The 23,199-nt window shown below is 55.8% G+C and overlaps 1 protein-coding gene across 1 annotated transcript; it reads right to left on the bottom strand.

The window, feature by feature from the left end:
- Window positions 1-777: 777 nt before the first annotated feature.
- LOC120390502 (hepatocyte nuclear factor 6-like) lies at window positions 778-22,982 on the bottom strand. Its single transcript, XM_039513232.1, has 2 exons — window positions 22,049-22,982; window positions 778-1,079 (listed from the first exon to the last, which is right to left on the bottom strand). The coding sequence occupies exons 1-2, from the start codon at window positions 22,980-22,982 to the stop codon at window positions 778-780; spliced, it is 1,236 nt and encodes a 411-aa protein (XP_039369166.1).
- Window positions 22,983-23,199: the final 217 nt, after the last annotated feature.

Raw genomic sequence — 23,199 nt, forward strand, 5'->3', positions numbered from 1 at the left:
CAGGAGTCCTGGCTCCCAGTCAACTGCTCTAGCCATTAGATTGCATTGCCCCTCCCAGAGTCCAGGACAGAACCCAGGAGTCCTGGCTGCTAGGCTATTGTTCTAACCGCTAGACATCACTCCCCTCTCAGAGCCAAGAACCAAATCCAGGACTCCTGGCTCCCAGCCATAGCTCTCCCCACTTCCCCACACCGCCCCCCTCTCAGGGGCACAAATAGGACCCAGGAGTCCTGGCTCTGCTTCTCACCTCTGGGCAGCGTCACCTTCCCCCAAAGCAAACAACCAGGGGCTCAATCATCAAGGGGAAACAAATGCTTTTTAAAGAGCCACAACCTCCCCCCAGGCACTCGAATCTTCAGCCAGGTGCTTCCCCTGCCTCCCAGGCAGTTACTGGGGGGCCCAGCTCCCCAGCCGGTGCCGATCAGTGTGGCCCCGTTTACCCCAGCTGCGGAGCTTGCCTGTGATTAGTTAAACTGAGCTCCCCAGCTGGGGTAAATCAGCGTCACTGCATTGGCGTCAGTGGGGCCAGATCCCCAGCTGGGGTGAATCAGCAAGGCCCCACTCCGTGCAAAGGAGCTGATTCATGTTAGCTGAGGATCTGGGCCAGGTGGGTTCTGAGGAAACAGCTGAAAGAAAAAAAAACTCAGGTAGGGGAAAGGGAAAGAAACCACCGGAGAAGAGAAATTAAAAACAAAACTCCTCCCCCCGCCCCATCAAACCCCACCCAATCAACACCAGCCTGGCGCGGTGCCCCCTGTCCAGCGCCCCGGCTTCCCCTCAGGCTTTGGTGCAAGTGACGGCGGAGGCGGCGTGGGCGCCCGAGGCTGGGGGGGGGCGCCCCTCTTCCAGCCACTTGTCCAGGCTGCGGCGCCGGGCGTTCATGAAGAAGTTACTGACGGTGGAGAGCTCCAGGCCCAGCTGCTGGGCGATGGTGACCTGCAGGTCCTTGGAAGGCCGCTGGTTCTCGTGGAAGATGGCGTGAAGCGTGCGGCGCTGGATGTCCGTGAAGACCAGCCGGTGCCGCTTAGGGACGTGGTTTCTGTCGGCTTTGCTTTGCTCTTGCTCTTTCCTTTTGCAGGCTGCGGCAGAGGGAGAGAAGAGGAGACGCGGTCAGAGGGGCGCGGAGCGGCCGCCCAGAGACGCTGGAGCAGGGCATGCGGGTGGGCGGGTTTAGTGCCAGGGAACCAGCCCAGCCTATAACCCCGGAGACTAGAATCCTCCTGCTACCCCCAGCCCTGAGGAGCTTTCCACATGCTGCTTGGAGCCCCCGGCCCCACTCCCGATCCTCAGCCACAAGCTCAGCTCGGGGGGGGTGGGACCTGCCCTGCTGGATTAGCGCAGGGGCTTGTCCAGCTTCCTCGCTGCTAAGAAACCCAGCAGCAAAGGGCTAACCCGCCCCACGGGAAGTTTCCTCTTGACCTGCATTGGGAGTTCGCCCTGAAGGAGGAGGGTGCCTGCCCCAGCAAGGGACGCCTGATCCCCTGGCAGGGGATGGGAGTTTCATCCAGCCCTGATCCAGGATTCCTTAACCACAAGACCAGCCTTGTGGGCTCATAGGGACAGCTCGTTTGGATCAGAACCAAGGTCCAGCCAGCCTGCTATCCTACCTCCCACAGGGGCCAGTACCAGCTGCTTCAGAAGAAGGGGTCAGAACCTCGCAGTGGCAGATGGGGGAATATATGGGATATAAGTTTGCACTGGGGTAAATGACTGCATAAGGTGCAGGGCAAAGGAGACTCGCCCCCGGCGTTAGGTCATGTCCCAGTCTCCTTCCTTCCTCCCTCCTCCGGGGACAAGTCTCCTTTGCCCTGCACCTTGTGCAGTCATTTACACCAGAGCAAACTTATATCACACAAGCCCCCAGCTGGGGTCAGGTCCCCAGGGTGCCGGGCGCCGCACGGACACCCGGCGAGAACCAGGCCCTGCCCCGACAACTCACACTCTGTTGCCATAGCCGGGCCTGCGAGTTTCCCCTAATTGTCAGCTCAGCTGCAGGGAGTGAGCGTGAGCTCAGGAGATGTCAGGATGACCCAGAACAACAACCGCGGGTGGGCAAGGGGGCAGACGTGAGACAGACAGAGATTGAATTTGCCCAAACAAACAGGTCTCCTGATATAACTCAAGGACTGAGTTCGGATCATGCCTGCTGAGCCAGAGATGTGTGAGGCCGGACCAGAACTGGTGTGAGACGTTAGGCCTAACAGGGTGACAAAATACCCCCGGAGACTGGAATCCTGAGGGGAGTTGTCATAACGTGAGGCCTAGCAGGCCGACACCGCTTAGGAGCTCAGCTGCTGAAGAGCTGGTAAAATGAACACACCGTGGGGCAGAGCATTGAAGCTTGGCCACCCACCGCCCGTGCTCTGTGGAGGCCTTCTGGCTTCGGGGTTGCCAACGCGGTATCCTTCACCAGGGCTGAGATCACTCCATGATAAAGAAAACTAGAGACGCCCCGGATAGAGCCCTCGATCCCCTAGGCTAGGCCAGCCCTGCCCGTCTGGCCACCTGCACCAGTCTGGTGTGTCTTCTGCTCTTGACACAACCTACGCCGATACCACACGGACACAGCTGGACCCTAAGTAATCACATTGACTTGTGCCAGTCCTAGCTCCCAAGGCTGCTACTCCGGCTAGCTTCGAAAACACAGACCCCGGTGAGCGTCGCCACAGGGCTTGCCGACCATTTAAAGGGATGTCACCCTCTCCTGCCGCGCACCACGTAACCGCAGCCTGACACAGGTTGTAGCAGCCTCCCCACCCGCCCCGGGTGAGTAACCTCCGCCCGGCTTCAGGTAGGGTGTCAATAACCGTTCACAGCTAAGGAAACCAACGATGCACGAGAACCACCACTTCATTTCGCTAGAGCCTCGTCCAGCCGCCCGCCCGCCATTAATATTGCATCAGGCACTTCAGGAGGCGCGTTTGGGATGATGGATGGGATGGGCCAAGGGATACCAGTGATGGACAAGAGGCTGGCGTGTGTGTGTGTGTGTTGGGGGGTGAGATGTTAAATGCTGTTGTATTCAGCCACAGATCCCGGCTGAAAGGCAGGCAGAGCTATTTTGGGAGTCCTCGGTCCAGTGCTTCATGGGCCAGGCTACTGGATCGACAGGGCCCAGCTAATCATAGACTATCAGGGTTGGAAGGGACCTCAGGAGGTATCTAGTCCAACCTCTTGCTCAAAGCAGGACCAACCCCAGCTAAATCATCCCAGCCAGGGCTTTGTCAAGCCTGACCTTAAAAATCTCTAAGGAAGGAGATTCCACCACCTCCCTAGGAACCCCTTCCAGTGCTTCACCACCCTCCTAGGGAAATAAAGACACGCTGCAACCCAGCAAGACCAGCTAAGCACTTCCGACTCCGTATCGTACAACCGAGGCCAGGGGACGTCAGGCAAACGTCTGATTGACGCAGAGGGTCACCGGGTGGCTGTCCCTTTTATCTGCTGCGCCTCTTCTTTAGCCTAGTATCTGAGCACCTCATGATCATTAATGGCCTGATCCGCCCAACCCCTCTGTGAGGCAGAGCGGGGCGATCACCCGCATTGTGCAGATGGGGAAACCGAGGCACAGAGCGGCCAAGTGACTGTACCAGAGCAGGGAATGGCACAGAGCAGGCCTGTGCCCTAGCCACTGGACCAACCTGAAGGTCACTCAACCAACCCTGTTCCAAGGCTGGCTCTGGGAGCTGGGCTCAGCCGTCCTTGGACCTGGTTTAGCCGGGACTGAGAGCCCAGTGGCCAGGTGTGCCGGAAGTCTGGGCCTCAGTCAGTCGCTAGAGGATAAAAAGGTGACTCTGTAGTTCCCAGCGGGAGAACTGCAGAGGGAGGCAGGGCGGCTGTGAGAATGACGAAGGCCCGTTAGAGATGCAGCTGACAGAATCACCTGACTCCAGGAGCTGGGACTTTAAGCACCAAATGGCACGGGAGCTGGCGATGCTGCCCTGCATGCCAAGCCCACCCTCCCAGAATGCACCTGCTGATCTAGCCAGTGTAAGTGAGGCTGGTCGAAGGCCTCACGGATTTTCACCTGCTTCCCTTGCTTAGCTTTGATGTTTGTGAAGCTTCAAGACCTCAGGATCTGGCCACAGCTCCCCTGGACTGGTGAGGATCCTAAATCCCCTGTTAGTGTGAAACAGCGGGAGAGGGCTGTCCCATGCAAGCTGGGCCGTGGCAACGGCTGGTGTTTGGGTTTTGGGAGTTGGGGGGGCGGTGTTTTCAACACCGGCGTTCTGCAGCCAGCCTTCAACCAGAGCCCTGCACACGCCTCTGTCAGCCCCCTGGCAGCGTACCATGTGAGGTGACACCCCCTGCCCCCCCCCAGCCTCCTGCCTTGTGCACCCACCAGGCCAGCTGTACAGACACGTCTCTCCCCAGTGACACCGCCGCACAGCGATGATCTATGGCTCTGTCTCACGGTTGTGAAACATGAGGGCTCTGCCTTCCCCTCCTCCCCACCCCCCCAGTTCCTTCCGTGCCCCCGCCCCAACCAGCCCCCACCCCACCCCGCTCCCGCCTGGCTCCTCATCTGGGGCCGCACGCTGATAGAAAATATTGATCAGATCCAAGCAGCGCGTCTGCAAACAACAGCCTATTTCGCGTTAACCCTTGCCGGGCTGGGCTTGCGGGGTGGGGGGGCAGGGGGGAGTGGTTTTCTCAGCAGCCCTGGGGGAGGTTTGAAAGGAGTATAGTCTCCTTCAGCAGGGGACTGGAAACCTAGCTATGCTGGTTCAGATTAAGCCCCTGCTCTGTTGGTTAGAACCCGAATCTCCCACTGAGGTTGCAGCGGGTCCCAGAGTTAAGCAGAACGGGGCAGTTCCCACGGCTCATGCCTCCTGGAGCTCTTGTTTCAGGCTGGCTACAAACTCAGGCAGGCATCAGTCCCATTTCCAAGCTTTTCTTCCGTCCCGCCTCCTTCAAGCGTCGGCAGGCGCTGGGGCCCATTGCCCCTCTGGGTGCCTTAATCCAGCCCGGAGGGTGCCTGATTTGAGCCAAAGCAGCTGCCCTAGCGCACCGGGCAGCCGCTACCGTCACCATCACGCAAAGTCAAAGAGGCCCCGAATAGATGAATAGCTATTTTGTGTGTGTGTGGCAGGGGGAGGGGGATGTCTCCTGTCTTAGTACCTAAAGACCCCACCCAAGCCATGGTCTGACACAAGATGAGCGCCAGCCACAGAAATTCAGAGGCTTTGAACACCCTCAGACTTCGACAGGGAGGAGTTTGGATCCAGGATGGGCAGGGGTGATCCTGGTGACAATCCCTAGTTCTAATGAGTAACACCGGGATGACAGGACTTGTCCGCCTGGTCTGGATTGGTCTCCTCGTAGCCAAGCAACCCAGCCTCCCTGAGGCGACCAGCCCCACTGGCTTCAAAGAAAGAGAGGGCCCAGGGGACAAGATTTTGTTTTCAGGACATCTTCCATCAGAAGATCTCAAAGCCCTTTGCAAAGAAACTCTCTCCCCCCCCTTCTCTATTTTGTGTCTTGCTCTTGTTAAGAGCCGATCACAAGCCCAGTCTCACTCCCCTTCCTTGCTTGCTCCCCCTCTCCGACCAATATATTCCCCACCTGCTCTCATAACAGCCCTGCTGGCAGTGTCACAATGTGCCCACAGCAGGAAATTCACAAGACGGCTGGATTGGCAGAAAATTAAAGGCCTGATTTTTCCCAGGCGTTGGGCATCTGCAACTCCCTCTGGGTCTGGCAGGAGCTGAGGGGAGGCTCCCCTGGACGAGTCACATCTTCTGTCTGTGCCTCAGTTCCCCAGCCACTAAAATGAGTATAATAACCCTTCACTTGTCTGTCTAGACTTCAGGGCAGGAACGTGGCTGGGCAGCGCCTGGCACGATGGGGCCCTGATCTCGGTCACTGTGTGTCTGGGCAGCACCTGGCATGACCGGGCCCCAATCTCGGTTACTCTGTATCTGGGGAGACCTGGCACAACGGGGCCTCAATCTCAGTCAGGGCTTTGAGCTCCCCTCCAGTTTCCTTCAGTTTCACTGACTTCCCCATTTCAGGAGTGTGACCGAGAGGGGGATTTTGGCCCTAAGATTCCAGGCTGGGATCCCAAGTGATTTCGGTGCCCATATCCTCCTGGGTCAGCTCCAGCCACCCTACCGCGGCAATTGGCCTAAAGGACCAGAGCAGCCTGGTCCCTTGGTGCCGGGGGGGGGGTCCGGCCTGTCGTCCCTGCTCTAGTCCTTGTACCCAGGCACCGGGACAGAGGTGCTGGGAGAGGAGCAGGTGACATAACGGTTAGGACCTGTCGACGGCCCAGACAAACGCAGGCAGTGAGGGAGCGTGGCCGTGAATCACGCTGCCGAGATAAATCACCCAGCAGGGGTTGCCATGGCAATGGGGAAGGCCAGGCAGATTGGTAGGATCCTCTCCGGACACAGGGGCACGTGGGTCACCGGCCCCCACCCACCGGGGAGGGCGAGGGGCTGGGGGAGTCAGTGCCCAGGGAAAGGATGAAACAGTTTGGCTGCCCTGCTCCTCTCACGGGCATTTATACCTGTGCGGGGGGGGGCACTGCTCCCCAGTCAGCCTCCCCCCCCACACACACTTTGGGGCAGGGCAATGGACACCAGGTCCCAAACCTTCACCCCCAGGAGGGCCAATTCTGCTCTCTGGGGCAGCCCCTTGCACTCAGTGTGGACTACGGGGACCTGTGGCCGGGTGGACCATGCTCCTACCACGTGGCCTCTCTCCCCGTTTTCTTTGCACCTGCTTCCGCCATTCCCACGCGACCTGCTGTCCTTTAAGGTCACTTCTCCTGCTCTCCCTGTCTCCCCCCTCTCCGAAAACCCCTTGGCCAATCCTTTCCCAGCTGGATTCAGCCCCCAAGCCTTAAAAGACCCATATCTGGGGGAGCTTCCCCAGCCCTGGAGGAGGACAAACATTGGAAACAGCCAACGGGTCCTTTAAGCATCTCCGCTAGGACAGGAAAGCGTACCGAGCTAAAATGTACAAATGTACATTTACATCCATGCATTGCAACCATACCGAGCTAAAAACCAGCCCCTGGCCCGCGGAGAAGATCTGGCTGAGTCCAAAGGGCCTGATCTCTTTCATAGAACCATAGAATATCAGGGTTGGAAGGGACCTCAGGAGGTCACCTAGTCCAACCCCCTGCTCAAAGCAGGATCAATCCCCAACTAAATCATCCCAGCCAGGGCTTTGTCAAGCGAGGCCTTAAAAACCTCTAAGGACGGAGATTCCCCCCCCCCCCTCCCAGAGAAAGGCTGGCTGGCCCGAGACTCCGGCAATATGGCCTCCATCATGGCCCCATGGCTACCAGGCTGCCATGGCCAGGTTGGGTTTTAAGGCGGTTGAGAGGAAGAATCTCTGCTGACACTGTCTCTCACCTGGGCCTGGTTCTTATTCGCAGCTCCTTTCAGAGGAGAGTAAATACGCCCACTCTCAGGCCGCTCCCAGACCCACCCTGTGCACGAGAAATGACTTCCAGGGACTCGCCTCCATAGAGAATTTTGCCATCACTTTGCATAGACGATAAACACAGGCTGGGGGAGGGAAAGGGGGGGATGCAAAAAGAGGGGGCTAATTTTGGCAAATCCAAATCAATGCTTCCCTGGCAGAAAAGCCCCCCTGGGGAATCGGGCGCAGGGAATTGTGGGCTATTGACTACTAGCTTGTGACTGTCACTGACTGACTGACTGAAAGGAGGAGAGAAAGAAAAAAAATCAATGGCTTCCCTTAAATAAAGCACCCCAGGGGGGGCTGGAAACCAGCCAGGAATTTGCTCCTCCTCCCTTCCCCCATGGCAGCCTGGATTGAGTCTGGGTCTCTGCAGCATGGATGGAGTCTGGCACCTGCCCTGCTCGCCAGTCTGCGTCCCTGCCACGTCCATCTGGTACCCAGCCCCGCTGAACCAATGGGCCCAGGGATTGCAGCGTTACTTCGTGCTTTCCCAGCCCCCCACTGTGGGGTGTTAGGAGAGATGGGTGAACGGAGGGGGATGCTACAGCCCGAGGGTGTGCAGAGACTCAGGGCCAGGAATCAAAACCCCAGGCATCCTGGATCCCAGGCCCAGACGCTAGATCATGCTCCCCTCAGGAGCTGGGAAAAGACGACGGAGTCCCCCAGCCCACGTCTCCTGCTCTAACCACTAGGCACCACTCCCCTCCGGGAGCAGAGACTAGAACCCAGATACCCTGCTCCCTTGCTTTAATGGGGCACTGGGGATCGCCCGGACGCAGGAGCTGCTCCCCGCTCAGCGTGAAGCCACCAGGCCGGAGATCTACACTGGCTCCCTCCGTGAAATTCTCCCATTGCGGGCTTCTCCTTGCCCAGCGTTCAGAGTTGCTCTGGCTGGGAGCAGCCGCCCCTTTGATGGCGGGCTGGGAAGATTTGACTCATTGCCCCCACCTGCATCCTCAGTGGACATGGAGTCAGTAAACCCCTGCAGCCCCTCCCCTCCCCCACTGAAACATAGTGTCCCCCCACCCCCGTTAACTGCCTCCAGAGCTGACATGGGCAGCCCCAGCGTTCCCAGAGCTTATTGACCTTCCGTCAACAACCCCATGTGAGCAGGCCTCCTCAGGAGACCCTACAATAACAAATCAGCTGGATACAGGAGTCAAGGGGAGCTGCTAAGTCCAGGAGCACTCAGTGGGGTTCCGTCTCTCCATCTGGCTCCCATCACAGCACCTCACCATCTTTATCCTCCCCATCCCCTGGGAGGCAGGGCAGGACTATTCTCTGCATTGTACGGATGGGGAACTAGGAACAGAGAGACTAGAGCCCTGCTCCGCAGAGGGCTGCAGGCCGGTAACTCCCCATTGAAAGCAATGAGAGAGTTAGGCACCTAAATACCTTTCAGGAGCTAGTCTAGGTGCATCTACACCAGGGGTTCGGAACCCCTCCATGAGGTCATTACATGGGGGTCACGAGCTGTCAGCCTCCACCCCAAACCCTGCTTAACATCCAGCATTTATAACGGTGTTATAAATTAAAAACACTTTTTTATGTATTTAAGGAGGGGGGGTCGCACTCAGAGGCTTGTTATTGAAAGGGGTCACCAGTACAAAAGTTTGAGAACCCCTGTGTTGTAAAGCTGGGTTCACTCTCAGGTTTGAGCCTCAGCCCCCGTATCCATCGCCACACAAATCAGTCTGATGTGGGTCAGCAAGCCCTGGGGACCCGGTCGGATCCTATGGCCCATCTTGGAAGGGTGTCTGAGCCTGAGACTCCGATCCAAGCCCTGTCATTTTGCAGTGTGGACGCAGCTCAAGCCGCAGACCCGAGCCAGAAGGTTTGCGCAGGGCGGTGTGGACGCCGCAAGATGCGGGCCCAGCAACCATAAACCCAGGGGACACTTGGAAACACCAAGTCCACAAGCCTGGGTCCCACAGATGCAGGTTCACAAGGCAGGGTCGACATCCCAGGGGTACCCCCACCCCCAAACCTGGTGTCAGAACCCGAGCAGGAACAGCCACACAGCTATTTTTAGGGCCATTGCAAGTCTGTAGAGTCGTGTCCTGAGCCTTGTTGCCATGGTTTTTAGGGGATGGGTTTTTTTGCAGGGTAGACGCACCCTTAGGGTAGAGGTCCGGCCCAGGGCTGCAGCCCAGGGTCTGGGACCCTCCCACCGCTCTGGCTCTGAGCCTGAACATGTGCACAACAATTAAACGCCCCCTGCACCCGAGCCCAAGTCAGCAGGCCCGGGCCAGCTGCGGGTTTTTCACTGCAGCGTAGAGGTGCTCTCAGGAAGTTTGTGGCAGAAGGAACTGAGCCCGCCTGGGACATCTCCTAAGTCACAAGCTACTGGCCTAACCCCCCGCCTCCCACCAGCCTTCCCCTCTCTCGTCTCTGTCTGCACACAGCCAGCATCCTGACTCGACCTGCCCATCAAACCTAGAGCGGCTCCCCTCTCGAAGTCCGGCTCATGGCTCACCCAGCAGGAATTTGCACGGATCCTAAGAGGACAGAGCAGCAGCAGCCGCCACAGCAGGGAACATTTTCTCCCTGGTAAAGTTCAGCCCAGCCAATTCCCAGCTGTTTGACTTCATTCTCCCAAGTGTCGCCCCCACCCCCTGAGCTTTTACCCCAGCCGTTCGGTCGAGGTTACAGAGCATCTCCTAATTCAAGCAGGAGAGGAGTCAATTGCTCTGTCTCTTAGGAACATGAACGTTTCATTTTAATTTTTGACACTAGACTAGGGAGCGCGGCTAGTGGTTAGAGCAGGAGGGGACTGGGAGATGGGACCCTGGGGTCTATTCCCAGCTCCAGGAAAGAGGTGTGTTTATAATACCACAAATAGCAGCTCCTTTCCAGTAAGACTCTCAAAGGGCCCCACCCACGCACAGGAGGGTCAGTATCTTGGGGATGGGGACAGTGGAGTTCACAGAAAAGAAGCAACTGGCGCACGTGGGAACAGAACTCAGGATTCCCAGTCTCATCCCCCATTCTTGTGTGGGTTTCCCATCTCTTCCACGGACTTCCTGTGTCCCGTCAAGCAAATCCCCTCTCTGTGCCTGAGTTTCCCCATCTGTAAACTGGGGGTGCTCACCCTCCCCTCCTGCAAATGACTTCATTAACCGATGCTAGGAAAGTGTGACGAGACCCTGCAATCACAGGAGCTTGTAGGGCGAAGGATGACAGCTGTTAGACTGTTTGCTCTCTGGGTGGGTTTGACGGCGGCCCAGAAAAGCACAAATCCTAATGCCACATTATTCCTTCTGACCGACTGTCGGGCAGAATTCAGATTCTCCTCCAGCCCCAAAGGGCTCCAGCAGGGAATATTCCTGCGCTTCAAAATAATGCTGAGCGACCACTGGATTTTTTGGTGCAGGGGGCCATACCAAAACCTCCCCCCCAAATCCTATTAGTTCTTAACCGAAAACTATTTTTTCCATTGAATCAGAAAACTCAACTTTCATTGGACATTTTGTGTTGCCTCGCAACGAAGATTCCCACCCCCCAATTTTTTATTTCAATCCAGCCGGTTCAGGTACTTTGCCCTCCAAGGGCGTCATCATGGTGCTGGACGTTTTCGTCTCTGATCACGGGGGCTGAGAACGAACAACTCGCTGCACCCAGAGCAGCCATCAGAAGGCAACAGCTTTGGGTCACTGACGACCAGGCTGTGGAGCTCAGACCTGGACCCCTGAAGGGGGTTTCACCAGGGCAGGGGTGAGATGCATGGGGAGGAGAGAGGTGTTGGGCAGGGGAAGCCTGGCCTGAGTGGCACCTGGTTGTGGTTTCCAGGTGGCAGCCGAACCAGAGATCGCTCCAAAGAGCGGGGCTGGCGGACTGGGCCCAGTTCTGGTCTCTCCCTGGTTTCACGCGAGCAAATCTCCATGGTTTTCAGTGGGCTCTGGCTCGGATCCTCAGTGGATCCACACCAGCATTATTAGCACAAGAAGCGGGACCCCTGTCTCTATCCGCCAGGCTGCTCCCCTTCAAATCAGGAGCCTGGCTCTTATGGGAGCAGGGGCAACTCGGTTGTTTTCCAGCCGGTTCTGTTTAGCCCCCGTTGCAGCTGCTGCTGCTGCTCGCCCTCCCCGCTGTCGATTCACAGCCTCGCTCTTCGATTCCTCTGCAGCAGCCAGGCCCCGTGTTTTGTCTGTGGCTCACGTACTGGAGCGGATTCTGCAAAGGGGACGCGCTGCGCCTCACTGCGGCGGAGGTGGGGGGAAGCGGGGCTGGTGGGAATGGCCAGCCTGACTCCCCCGGGGCCTGGGTTTCTGCACTGAAATGCACAGGCCAGGAGGATCTGGTGGGGAAGCCGGAGGAGAGTGTGTGTGTGGGGGGGTGTCGATGCCCTTCATGACCTGTGCACCCCCTGATGCAACACCCCCGCAAAGCAGCCACCTCTCCCCATTTCCCAGCAAAGCTGTAACAGCAGAGCATTCACACCATTACATAATTACCCCTTTACCCACGACATTTTTACTCACCCTTCAGAGCTAAGGGATAAGACTCTAGACTGGGTCTATTCCTTGCCCTGCCATGGGCCGGTTTGAGTGACTTGGGGAGTGGGACATTCACACTTTGTGCCTCAGTTTCCCTCCCCCCCCCACACACCCCTTTCGTCGGTCTTGTCTAAGCCCTCTGGGGCAGAGACTGCCTCTCACTCTGTGTCCGCGCCCAATGGGGTCTCTAAGGCTCTAGTCCAATATGAGTAACAATGGCCTGCTACGGAGCAATAGTCTCCAGTTGCAGAGCGGGAGGTCTAGGTTGGATATTAGGAAACACTATTTCCCTAGGAGGGCGGTGAAGCACTGGGAGGGGTTCCCGAGGGAGGTGGTGGAATCTCCTTCCTTAGAGGTTTTTAAGGTCAGGCTTGACAAAGCCCTGGCTGGGATGATTTAGTTGGGTTTGGTCCTGCTTTGAGCAGGGGATTGGACGAGATACCTCCTGAGGTCCCTTCCAACCCTGCTCGTCTATGATTATCAGTATTTGACGACCCCCTGCAGCACAAAGTACAGTTTGTTAAGTAGCAGCCTTGGGTTTTTAACCGTGTGGGATCTTAGGCCCGGGGAACTAAGCTTTGTGTGTCGATCCCCTGCACCCGCACCGAGCCCGGTTAACGTGATTGGGGTTCTGGGGCGGGGGTTTCCTGCACGGAACGGCTTGTGGGCCTGACGCCTCGTCAGCACATTTGTTACAGAGCTAGCCCGGTGTTTGCCTCTCGCTACGTCGTATCAGGGGGATCGTTGCTCTCCTGGCCCCCAGCACACTCTCCAGCCAGCCGTCCGAGCCCTGCGCCTTGTGAACTCCCTAGCGCCAGGCGGGGGCGAACACCACCAAGTCAGGACAATCACGCTTTGCGCCCGTGACAATGGCCGGGTCACAGAGACTCAGACCTGAACACCTAGAGGAGGAAACACCGGTTGATTGAAAGGCTGCTGGGCCAATCCCAGAGTTTTCCCCCAGCTCTGGAAGGGGCCAAGAGGATATATTAATGTCTGTAAAGCAGTTAAGGTGAAAAATGGCACAGAACTGCTGTGGGGGGGGTAACTAGGGTCCTGGGAATCAGGACTCCTGGGTTCCATCCCTAACCTGCTGTCTTGCCCATAGCCTTGCTCTGTGCCTCAGTTTCCCCATCTGTAAAACAGGACTAACGATACTCGCCTTCCTGGGAGAGCCACGGATGAGACGTGCTACCCATTATTACACCTTGGCGCGTTAAAGGTTTTACTGATTATGAGTTGCCAGCATGCGGCTCCATTTGGCCTGGGTTTGACGTCTGGGGCGGTATTTGTTTTCACACGGCTAAGGCCATAAGCAAATCGAAATCCAACTCTTACTTATACGGCTACAGCCCTGGTCTGTATTGTTTATAGCGTCAAAGGTCAGATGGGACCCACCGATCATCCCCCTGACCTCCTGGATAGCCTGGGCCATGAACACTGCCCAGCTGCCCCCACATTCATCCCCATAACCCAGGGGCGGCAAATTACAGCCCGGGGGATGCATCCGGCCCTTCAGACATTTTAATCAGGCCCTTGAGCTCCTGCCGGGGAGTGGGGTCAGGGGCTTGCCCGGCACCGCGCAGCTCCCACAGCTCCCATTGGCTGGCAACCACGGCCAATGGGAGCTGCAGGGGCGGCGCCTGCGGATGGGGCAGTGCACAGCACCTCCTGGCCGCGCCTCCGCGTAAGAGCCGGAGGGGGGACATGCCGCTGCTTCTGGGAGCTGCTTGAGGTAAGCGCTGCTTGGAGCCTGCACCCCTGACCCGTTCCCACACCCCAACCCCCTGCCCCAGCCCTGATCCCCATCCCACCCTCCGAACCCCTTTGGTTCCAGCCTCCCCCTGCACCCCAGAGCCTGCACCCCCAGCTGGAGCCCTCACCCCCATACCTGCACCCTAACCCCCTGCCCCAGCCCAGAGCCTCCTCCCGCACCCTGAACTCCTCATTTCTGGCCCCACCCCCGAGCCCAACCCCCAATTTCGTGAGCATTATGGCCCACCATACAATTTCCATACCCAGATGTGGCCCTCGGGCCAAAAAGTTTGCCCGCCCCTGCCATAAGTAGAGTTCGACGGAAGTATCCCTGCCCTCAGGAGACTAAACGGAGGTGGCACCCAGGGTGGAGAGTTGACTCAGCGAGCTGAACTAGGACATAGGGTCTAGACACTCTTCAAGCCGGTGGCGTGACTCCCAGCTCGATACTGATGCTGGCTGCTATCGAGCTTGCATGATAAAAACAGAGCCGAGGGGCTAGGGGCCCCGAGTATCGCCTCCTATCTCAGGCAGGATCACACTGGGGCCATTAGCCCCTCCTGGCCCGTGCCCAGCCAGGCTACGCTCCATTGTTAGTACGCTCCAACCACACCCCAGCTCAAAGGACAGACATAGCCAGAGATGTATTACGGTAGCGTCTACAGTCCCCAATCAAAACTGGGACCCATTTGCTACAATGAGAGAGAGCGTCCCTACCCCAAAGCGCTTACCAGCTAAAGAGACAAGCCAAAGGGTGGGAGGGGAAACTGAGGCACAGAGGGGGCAGCGACTCACCCAGGATCAGTGGCAGGATCCCTGACCTCCTGAACCCCCGTTCAGCACCCTGGCTGGCTGGACCGCAGCCCCCATGTGCTAGGTGCTGCACACAGATAGGAACAAAAAAAGACAGTCCGGTCCCAAACCCCAGGTACCAGACAAGTCTGAGTTTCTGGAGGCTCAGGCTAGCCAGGGTACCTGCCCCTTTGACAGCCTCGTCGCAACTGCATGTTGTTTGTAAATCCAAAGCACATTTATCTAAGGAAGCTGGAGATAAAAGGTCAAACCGCACATTAAGGTCTAGTGTGGGCCGACTTTTTATTATGTATTCTTCAGGCGGAGAAGTGGCCTCTAAGTATTACCGTATTTTTCCTAACAACCACTGTCCTTCTAGGAGCCCTATGTCAGATCACCCTGAGTTTTGGAAAAGGGGGCTGCTTTAGGCTGAAACAGAGACAGTCCCACAGGTTCAGTTGTAAATTTAGCCTAGAAAGGTTTGATCCTGCACTCGTTAGAGTCAATGGCAAAACCCACATAGACTTTAATGGTGCAGAATTGGACCCTTAAATTAATAAGATCTCAGCTGATGTCCAGTTGTAATTTTCGGGAAAGCGATTACATTTAGAGGGAGTCAGTATTGCCCACCCCAAGCAATCAAACAACATGAGTTAACGCCCTCTCCCCCCAAAATCACGTGATTGGATCAAAAAGCATGGAATTTTAAATAGAATAAATCCTGGGTTGTTTTTTTTTGCCATCTCCTCTTGGAGCCTTTAACAGCCTTTGCAAACTTTGCAGCCTTTGACAGCCTCGTCGCAACTGCATGTTGTTTGTAAATCCAAAGCACATTTATCACATTTGCAAACTTCTCTCAACAACTCCAAAGGTTAGAAATAATAAATAACAAAAGTAAGCGGCAATGCAAGATTCTTACATCACCTGACTCCAGGAGCTGGAGCTTTAAGGAAACCCAACAGCATCACAATAAAATTGCAAAGAGTTGGCAGCACAACAGGTCGAATCCTACAACCTTTGTCCCTGAAAGTAATCGCAGTAGACTCAACAACGCTACTCTCGGGAGTCCAAGATGCTGGATCTTGCGACAGCTAGTCACCATCGTAGTCAATAGCACAACGCTCACTGACTTCAGCGAGAGCAGGATTGGCCCCTATGTATCTGCCACATAGCTGTAAAGGGACTCAGTTTTAAATCAATAGGAATAATCTAAAGAGAGACGCATTTCAAGTGAAATCAATTAAAAAAAAACAACAACAACCAACCTTCCCTGCCATTCCATAGTATGGTAACAGCTGGTTGTACTAAAAGTGATGCGTGTAAGGCCAAGAATTTTGCAAAAAGGACTAGTGATTTTGCAAGCCCAACCCGAGACATCTTACAGAGGCCTGAGTTCCCACCTTCCGAAAACCAGGTCTCAAGACGGGCATCTGAAAGCCGGGGCACCTGTTATTGACTATTTGTATTGTGATAGCACCTAGGAGCCCCAGTCAGACCTCAGGAGCCCATGGGGCCAGGTGCTTGTGTCTAAAATCGTTCGTCATATTTTAAAAAGTCCTGGGGACAGATTCGTAAAGCTTTTTAGGCACCTGAACATGCAGGTGGGCACTTCTGAAACTCCCACTAGGCACCGATCTGCATCTTTCGCAAGCTAAATGTATTTAAACCAGCGGTTCTCAAACTCTGGTCCGCGCACGGATAGTTCCCTCTAAGGTGCGCACCTGGTCAGCCGCACACAAGAGTGAAGGGCCACCCACCTAATTAGTGGAGCTGCGCAGACGTGGCTCCACTGATTAGGTGCCTGGACCCTGGAGGACGCACATGTAAGGTGAGGTGGTGGCCTTTGGGAGGGAATAGGAAGTACGTAGGAGGGGGCAGTGGGGTGAGAAGAGGGGATGGGCACAATTTGGGACGTGCAGGGCTATGGTGGCCAGAGAAAGAGGCGACTTTCCCCAGCTCCAGGGCTGTGGCTACCAGGGAGAGACACCCGCCCCCCCCCCTACTTCCCAGCCTCAGCTCTGTGGCTGTCGCGGCAGGGGAGAAACCCCCCTCCTTCCCAGCCCCAGCTCTGTGGCTGCCGCTGCAGGGGAGAGACCCCCCTCCTTCCCAGCCCCAGCTCGGGGGCTGCCGCAGCAGGGGAGAGAGGGCACCTCCATCACATTAGAAAGGTAAGACTCCTGATATTAAAATAGGAGTTGTGTGCTTTTAATTTGTAGAACAAAAAACGTTAATTATTATTATTTTTTTTATATAGGGCTTTCATCCAAAGCACTTTACAATAGTTAGCTAACGGCACAAACAACATTTGGAAAGACCGTTAAGTGGTCCGCCGAGACCCTCTGCAATTTTCAAGTGGTTCACGAAAAAAAAAAAAGTTTGAGAGCCACTGATGTAAATAATCTCCCTCTCTTTTTCTGTATAAATATCTGCATGCTGTTGATTTTATGTGGAAGGTGCTCTGATGTCACGGTGACGGGCAACCATATAAAACCCTAAGATAAGATAAATACACATCCCCACACCCCTAACTGACTTTCATCAGGGATGCTCTGCATTTCCGCTTTACTCAGCTTTGGGTAGCAAAAGTAGCTTTCCTGGATAGTTTCATTTCCTGGCTCTCGGGCCCTGGCTCCATGCTGCTGCACTGACACAACACTGGAAAGTTTATATTAAAAAGTGTGTGCGTGGGGGGCGGGAACCGACCTGTTTTCCCATTAAGTTTTTGTTTGGTTTTAAAATTTAATAAAAACATTTCTATTCCGCCAAGGTGAAGTTCACCCTGCCACAGGGCCGTGGTGCAAACCCTGTGCTCCATTTTCATCCCGGGGCCTTAAAGCGCTTTACAGACGTTGATCAGCCTCCGTATGAGTGATCATCTGGAGAGGAGAGGGAAGCAGAAGCCCAGAGAGGTGAAAGGACCCACCCCAGGGGGCCTCACATGCCCGGGGGAGGGAGAGAACCCAGGAGTCCTGCCCCCACTTTATTACAGGGAGCAGCGCCTGCTGACAAGGGCTGTTTTTCTGGGGAATGCGTCACTGCGTGCGGCGCAAATCGGATCTGTGCAAAGCTTCCGATTTACGCTGCACGACAATCCCTGTGCAAAACCCGATACCGCAGCACGGAGGGCCCCATTTCACAAGTCAAGATTCACCATGGACCCCGGCGAGCCTGGCTTCTCTTGGCAAAAAGTCTCTCCCACCCGGCCAAAATCCCTGATGCTGAGTTCCCTCCCCTGCCCCATCGAACTGCAGCTTCCCCCAACCAGAGATTTGGAGTCTAGCCTCCTCCTGAAATAGGGATTGCCTCCATATCCCACTCCTGATCCCCCTGAATGCCTCCCTGCGGCTCACTTCCCACCAGTAATGGCGCGAGTGCTCCACGCGGGATTGATGGGCGCGAGTCCTCTGGTGGCACATGAGCACAGCTGCTGGTGGGCAGCAGGCAGATGGATGCATGTGCTGTTGAATAGGGGTGCAATCCTGCCTGGCCCCATGCCGGGCACCACTTCAGAGTCAGCAGTAAAGGAAGGTGCCCAGGTCCTTTCTGTCTCCCACGTTCTCTGGGCCAGCTCAGAGCCCAAAGCACAAGGGCTGATCTCATGGGTGGCTCTTACTCAGTGGAAAAACAAGATTGGATTGAGGGACGGGTCCCTCACTTTGTTCCGTATTTGTACAGCACTGGGCACCGTGGAGGCCTGGTCCATGACTGCGGCTCCGAGGCGCTAGGGCGTAACTAAAAATAACAACATAACAAATCACCGGCATGCAGCCGCCTCTGGGGTGGAAACAACCATCTAGCCTGCAGGATGCTGAACAGTGGCGGAGGGCTCAACTGAACTCGCAGACATGAGGCCAGAGCTACGGAACGGGGAGCTGAAGGCAGCGACTGAAAAAGGATTTAAGGATCGTAGGAGACAGACACTAGGACATGAGCTCCCAGTGTGATGCTGTGGCGAAAAGGGCTCATGTCGTGCTTGGCCATAAACACAGGGAAGTAATGAGTAGGGATGGGATTTCCCTGCTCTGGGAATACTGCAGCCAGTTCTGGTGACCACCGTTTAGAAAGGATGCCGAACACTTTGAGAAGGGACAGAGAAGAGCCACAAAAATCAGGGATTTGAGGCCTGGGGAAAATGCCTTATGGGGAGAGACCCAGGGTCAGTCTCCGCTGCAAACCAAACCCCGCAACAGTGATTCTCAGAGCCCAGGTCAACTGATTCGGGCTTGCGCTACGGGGCTAGAAATTGTAGCATAGACATTCCTGCTCGGGGGCCGAAACCCCTGTCAAATGTAGTTGGTACTGACTTGGCTAGTGCTTTTTATGTGGCCTGTTGTAAAACTAGGCAAATATCTAGATGAGCTGAGTGCCCCCTGAGAGATCTCTGCTACCCCCAGGGGTATGCGCACCCCAGGCGGAGAACCACTGGTCTAGTGGGAAAATGCAGCATGAGAACCAAATGGCCTGAACTTGAAGCCAGAAAAATCCAAGCTAGAAAAAAGGCTCCCATTATTGGCAGTGCGGGTGACTAAGGCAAGTGGTGCATTCTCCATCGCTTGATATCTTCAGATCACGACCGGCTGCTTGCCTGGAAGAGATGCTAGAGCTCAGCTGTGCTCCGGGAGGTCAGACTGGGTGATCTAACGGATCCCTTCTGGCCTTAAAATCTGTGAGGGCAACTCCCCTGATCTGGGTGGGTTTTCTCATCCATGCAGGACAGACCTGGGTTTCTCCGGGGCTCAGCCAAAGGGCGACAGGCCGCGTGGAGCTCAGTGTATATCTCCCAGAAGGGTGGAGATGAGCCGACTCTACTGGGATTCAAACTTGCAAGTCCAGGGAGCATAGGAATTGCAAACTCAGAGGTTTATGGCCCCAAGCCAACCCCTCCAGCCGACGGGGTGGGAAGCCAAACGTTTCTCTTAGCCCAGCCAAACCAGCGTTGCTAACACAGGGCTGCAGCTAAGTCCCTGGTGCTCACCAACTCTGCCCTAGCAGACCAGGATCGCTGTCCGCAGGCCAAATCACGCAACACAAGCCCACAACCGATGGTACTGAGAGACATTCGTCACTGCTGGGTTAACCTGGGGGCTGGTGTGCAGTGGGGCCTTCTGTACCCTTCTCTGCCCCCCACCCCGCGTCGACAGCTTCATACCAGGGTGCCCACCCTTCCACAGCAGAGGGGACACAATCGAAGGCAGCCGCTGCTGCCCAATGTTAAGCAGCCATGAGGCTGCTCCGACAGTTCCAGGGACACCGGCTTGCATGGCTCAGGAGTCGGATCCGGACAACACAACCACCCCTCTGCCATGCTTTGGGCATCACAGGATCTGGCCCTTGGCCTTCACGGTGCTAACCTCAGAGCCTGGGCACTGCGACAAGAACCCCCCGCCAATGGCTTTCTTAGTCGATGCTAGAAATCAGAGGTGAGGAAAAGCCTAGTGCAGCCCCCCACCCCCCGCTGTCCCCAGCCCTAGGAATAAACGTGCTTGTGGGGGAAACCAGGGAGTGGAACCACACCCCAGAGAAGCCCTCTGCTTTCCCACGAGCCCTGGCAGGAATAAACGAAGTCAACGTCTCGTGCCGCGATCCAGGTAAAAGGAGAGGAGCCGGAGGACGGAAAACACAGCGTGCAACTGGGGAGAGAGATGCCTTTGAAAATCACTAAACGCCGGATCTAAAGCTCACGGCCATCACCAGGGGATTTGATGCTATAGCTCAGTCTCTGAGCTTACTGCTGTTTCCTGTTGCCCAGGCCGGCTCCTTCTCCTGCTAAGAGATGTCAATAAAACTCGGGGATTGGGAGAGTCCTCGGGGGTCTAAATATCATTACCACCAGCCACAAACACCCCCATTTTGTATCCCTTTTCCCAGTGGTGCCATAAGCCTCCCGACAGCATCATTAGCGGCTAACGAGCAAAGAGTCACTGTTATCGCAGGGCCCTGCTGTGTCATATGATGGGGCCAGGACCGTTGTCACATGGCATTTAATAGACATACGCACAGAACCACCGCTAACTGGCTCACCGGGATGAAACGCCGAGAGATCGGGACCAGGCCGAGAGCCTGAAACACGGCCAATGCCTCGCATCGCCCCCCCCACCCCCGCCTTTGCTTTTCAAATGCACCAGCCCTGCTGAAGATGATGGGGGAGCCTCGCAAGCATGAAGGAGAAAGGAAAAAAAAAAAAAGACGCGGAATCATTCCGAGCAGCCATGCAAACTCCTTGAACCACAGCGATGATACGAAGGGTCACCGGCCACCAAGATTTGGGCCAAGATTCTTCAAAACGAAGGACTAAAGTTAGGCTCCTAGATCCGTAGCGAGGCCACGAAATAAGCAGTCTCGTTTTCGGAAGCGCTAAACACTCACCAGCTCCCAGCAATAAGGGCTCGGGGGGGCGTGGGGGGGAAATCAGGCCAATCATTTAGGAGCCTAAATAGGGATTTAGGAGCCTCACTTTGGATAAGGGTCAAATCCTGAACTGGCCTCAATTCGGCAAAGTCCCTCCCTACAAAAGGGTATTAGTTTCATTGATTTTAATGGGACTTAAGCACGCGATTATCGTTAAGCGTGTGCTTAAGAGTCTCCTGCTTCAGGACTAGACTAGACTAGTGGGGGAGAAGCTCCTACACCAGGTTGTCACATCACTGCAGGGTTTCTTACACCTCCACCTGAAGCATCTGGTGCTGGCCCCAGTCAGGTACTAGGTTAGATGGACCCGCAGATTGATCCAGCCGGGCTTGCCTAACCAGGACTCTGGCGTAAATCAGGATTGCGCCACTGAAGCCAATGGGAGTCACGCTGGTTTAGACCAGCTGAAATTCTGGCCCGCACTTTAGAAAATCCTGGCGGGGCTGGTCAGTGAAAAAGGCCGTCCCCTCCCATCCGCTCTCTGTGGAGTTTTTCCCCTACAGCTTCCTCACACTAACCCTACAATAACAACATCGGCACAGAAACATCGCTCTCTTCACGGTCATGTGGACCCCATCCAAAGCTCACGGAAAGCAGTGGAGACTCCCATCCGCTTTGGCTCAGGCTTCCACGCCACGGGATAGGGCACACAACCGCTGAGAACGAGGTCTCCATCTTGACCGGGAGGCTGAGATGTTCGACTACACCATGGCAGCACGAGGAGCAGCAATAGGCTACGGGGTGAGGTGACAAAATGGCTTTACCGGCATAAAAGGACAGAAGGCAAGTGGAGGAAAAAAAAAAAAGATGGAGCCTCTTGTGCGTATGTTGAAACCACCCCGAAACAATACAGGGGAATGCAGGAGAGAGAAGGCATCCGGAGATTCCTTTGCAACCCACTCCCCCCCACCCCCCATAGCGCGGGTGTGTACATCGCAAGTTCTAATCAATAGCTATGATTCGTATTACCAAGCAATAAAGGCTCGGGGTGTAATTATTCATACAGTGCGGCTTCATTCAGGCCTTCCAGTTTGCCAAGAGATTAGCAGAGTCACAGAGCTGGTGACCTTGGCTCTCTCTCCGAAATCAAGCGGCAGCGCCATATATCCCTGTATTGTTCCAGGCTCAGTTCCCGGCCATGCTCATAAAAAATATCTTACCTTCTAACCTTAAAGCTGCCATTCTCTGAAACTCCGGTTCCTGCAGCCACCGCCACATCCTTTTGAAAGTCTCCCTCCCGGACTTAAGCTTGCTCCACGGCTTAGGGTTCCTGAGGAGGTCGGACAAGGTGCCTTGAGACCGGCACAACACCCTCTCGGCAAAGATGGCCTGGGGGATGCTGTATCTCTTGAGCTCAGCGATGATCCGCTGGGCCACTTCTTTGGTGTTGATCTCCTCCAGCTGGCTGGAGAGGACGGTGGTTTGGGTGGAGATAGGCTGGTTGGGTCTGGAATTCATGTCCGGCCTGGCGTGGCCATAGGGGTGCTGGCCCATGCTGTTGGGGGATCCCATGGTAGAGTTCTGGGAGGGGGAAAGCTCCCTGGAAAAGTGCTGGTCGATCCTGCCAAACATGGCAGGGTGGGCTTCGAAGTTATTGGCCGCCACCATCTTCTCATTGCCCAAGTGTCCGGCAGAGTGGCCATAGCTATGCATGGGGGTCAGGTTAGGGCTGGGCAGGGACGACAGGCTCTGCCCCATGCCAAGATCCTTGTGGTAAGGGCTGTAAAAGTTACCGCCGGAACCCAGGCCCCTTTCTTCCCGCATCAGGGTGAAGCTCCCAATCACGTTGCCCACTGGCAAGCACTGGTGGTGATGGTGCTGGTGGTGGAATTTCTCGTGCAGTGGCTGCAGTGGGGTCAAGGTGGTGTAGCTGTTGGCGGCCCCAGTGGGCGAATCCCCACCAAAGCCAAGCCCCGGGTGCAAAGAGGTAGCCAGGTGGTGCTCGGCTCGGTGATACTCACTGCCGTCCAGCACCGAGGCCACCAGAGAAGGTCTGTGGAGAGCAGAGTGTAAGGCTCTGCCGTGACTGTGCATGAGCTCCTGGTCCTGGCTGGACATGTCCCCGGCGTTCTCCAAACCCAGCTGGACGTTCATGGCTGCAGGCTAGTGCATCCTCTCTTTATCTACCGTGAGACTCATTAATCTCTCGTTTCTTGAGTGTAGGGAAGGGCTTGCCGGATTTCAAGGGGGTCTGAGGAAACCTCTCTGCCTTGATCAGTGGGGATGGGAGCACGGGCAAAGCGGGAAGTCCCCGATGTATCCAACGACCAGATCTTGTCTCCAGTGTGAGAAATCTAACATCCACTGGACT

The sequence above is a fragment of the Mauremys reevesii genome, linkage group 24 (assembly GCF_016161935.1).
Source record: "Mauremys reevesii isolate NIE-2019 linkage group 24, ASM1616193v1, whole genome shotgun sequence".
Taxonomy (NCBI): domain Eukaryota; kingdom Metazoa; phylum Chordata; order Testudines; family Geoemydidae; genus Mauremys; species Mauremys reevesii.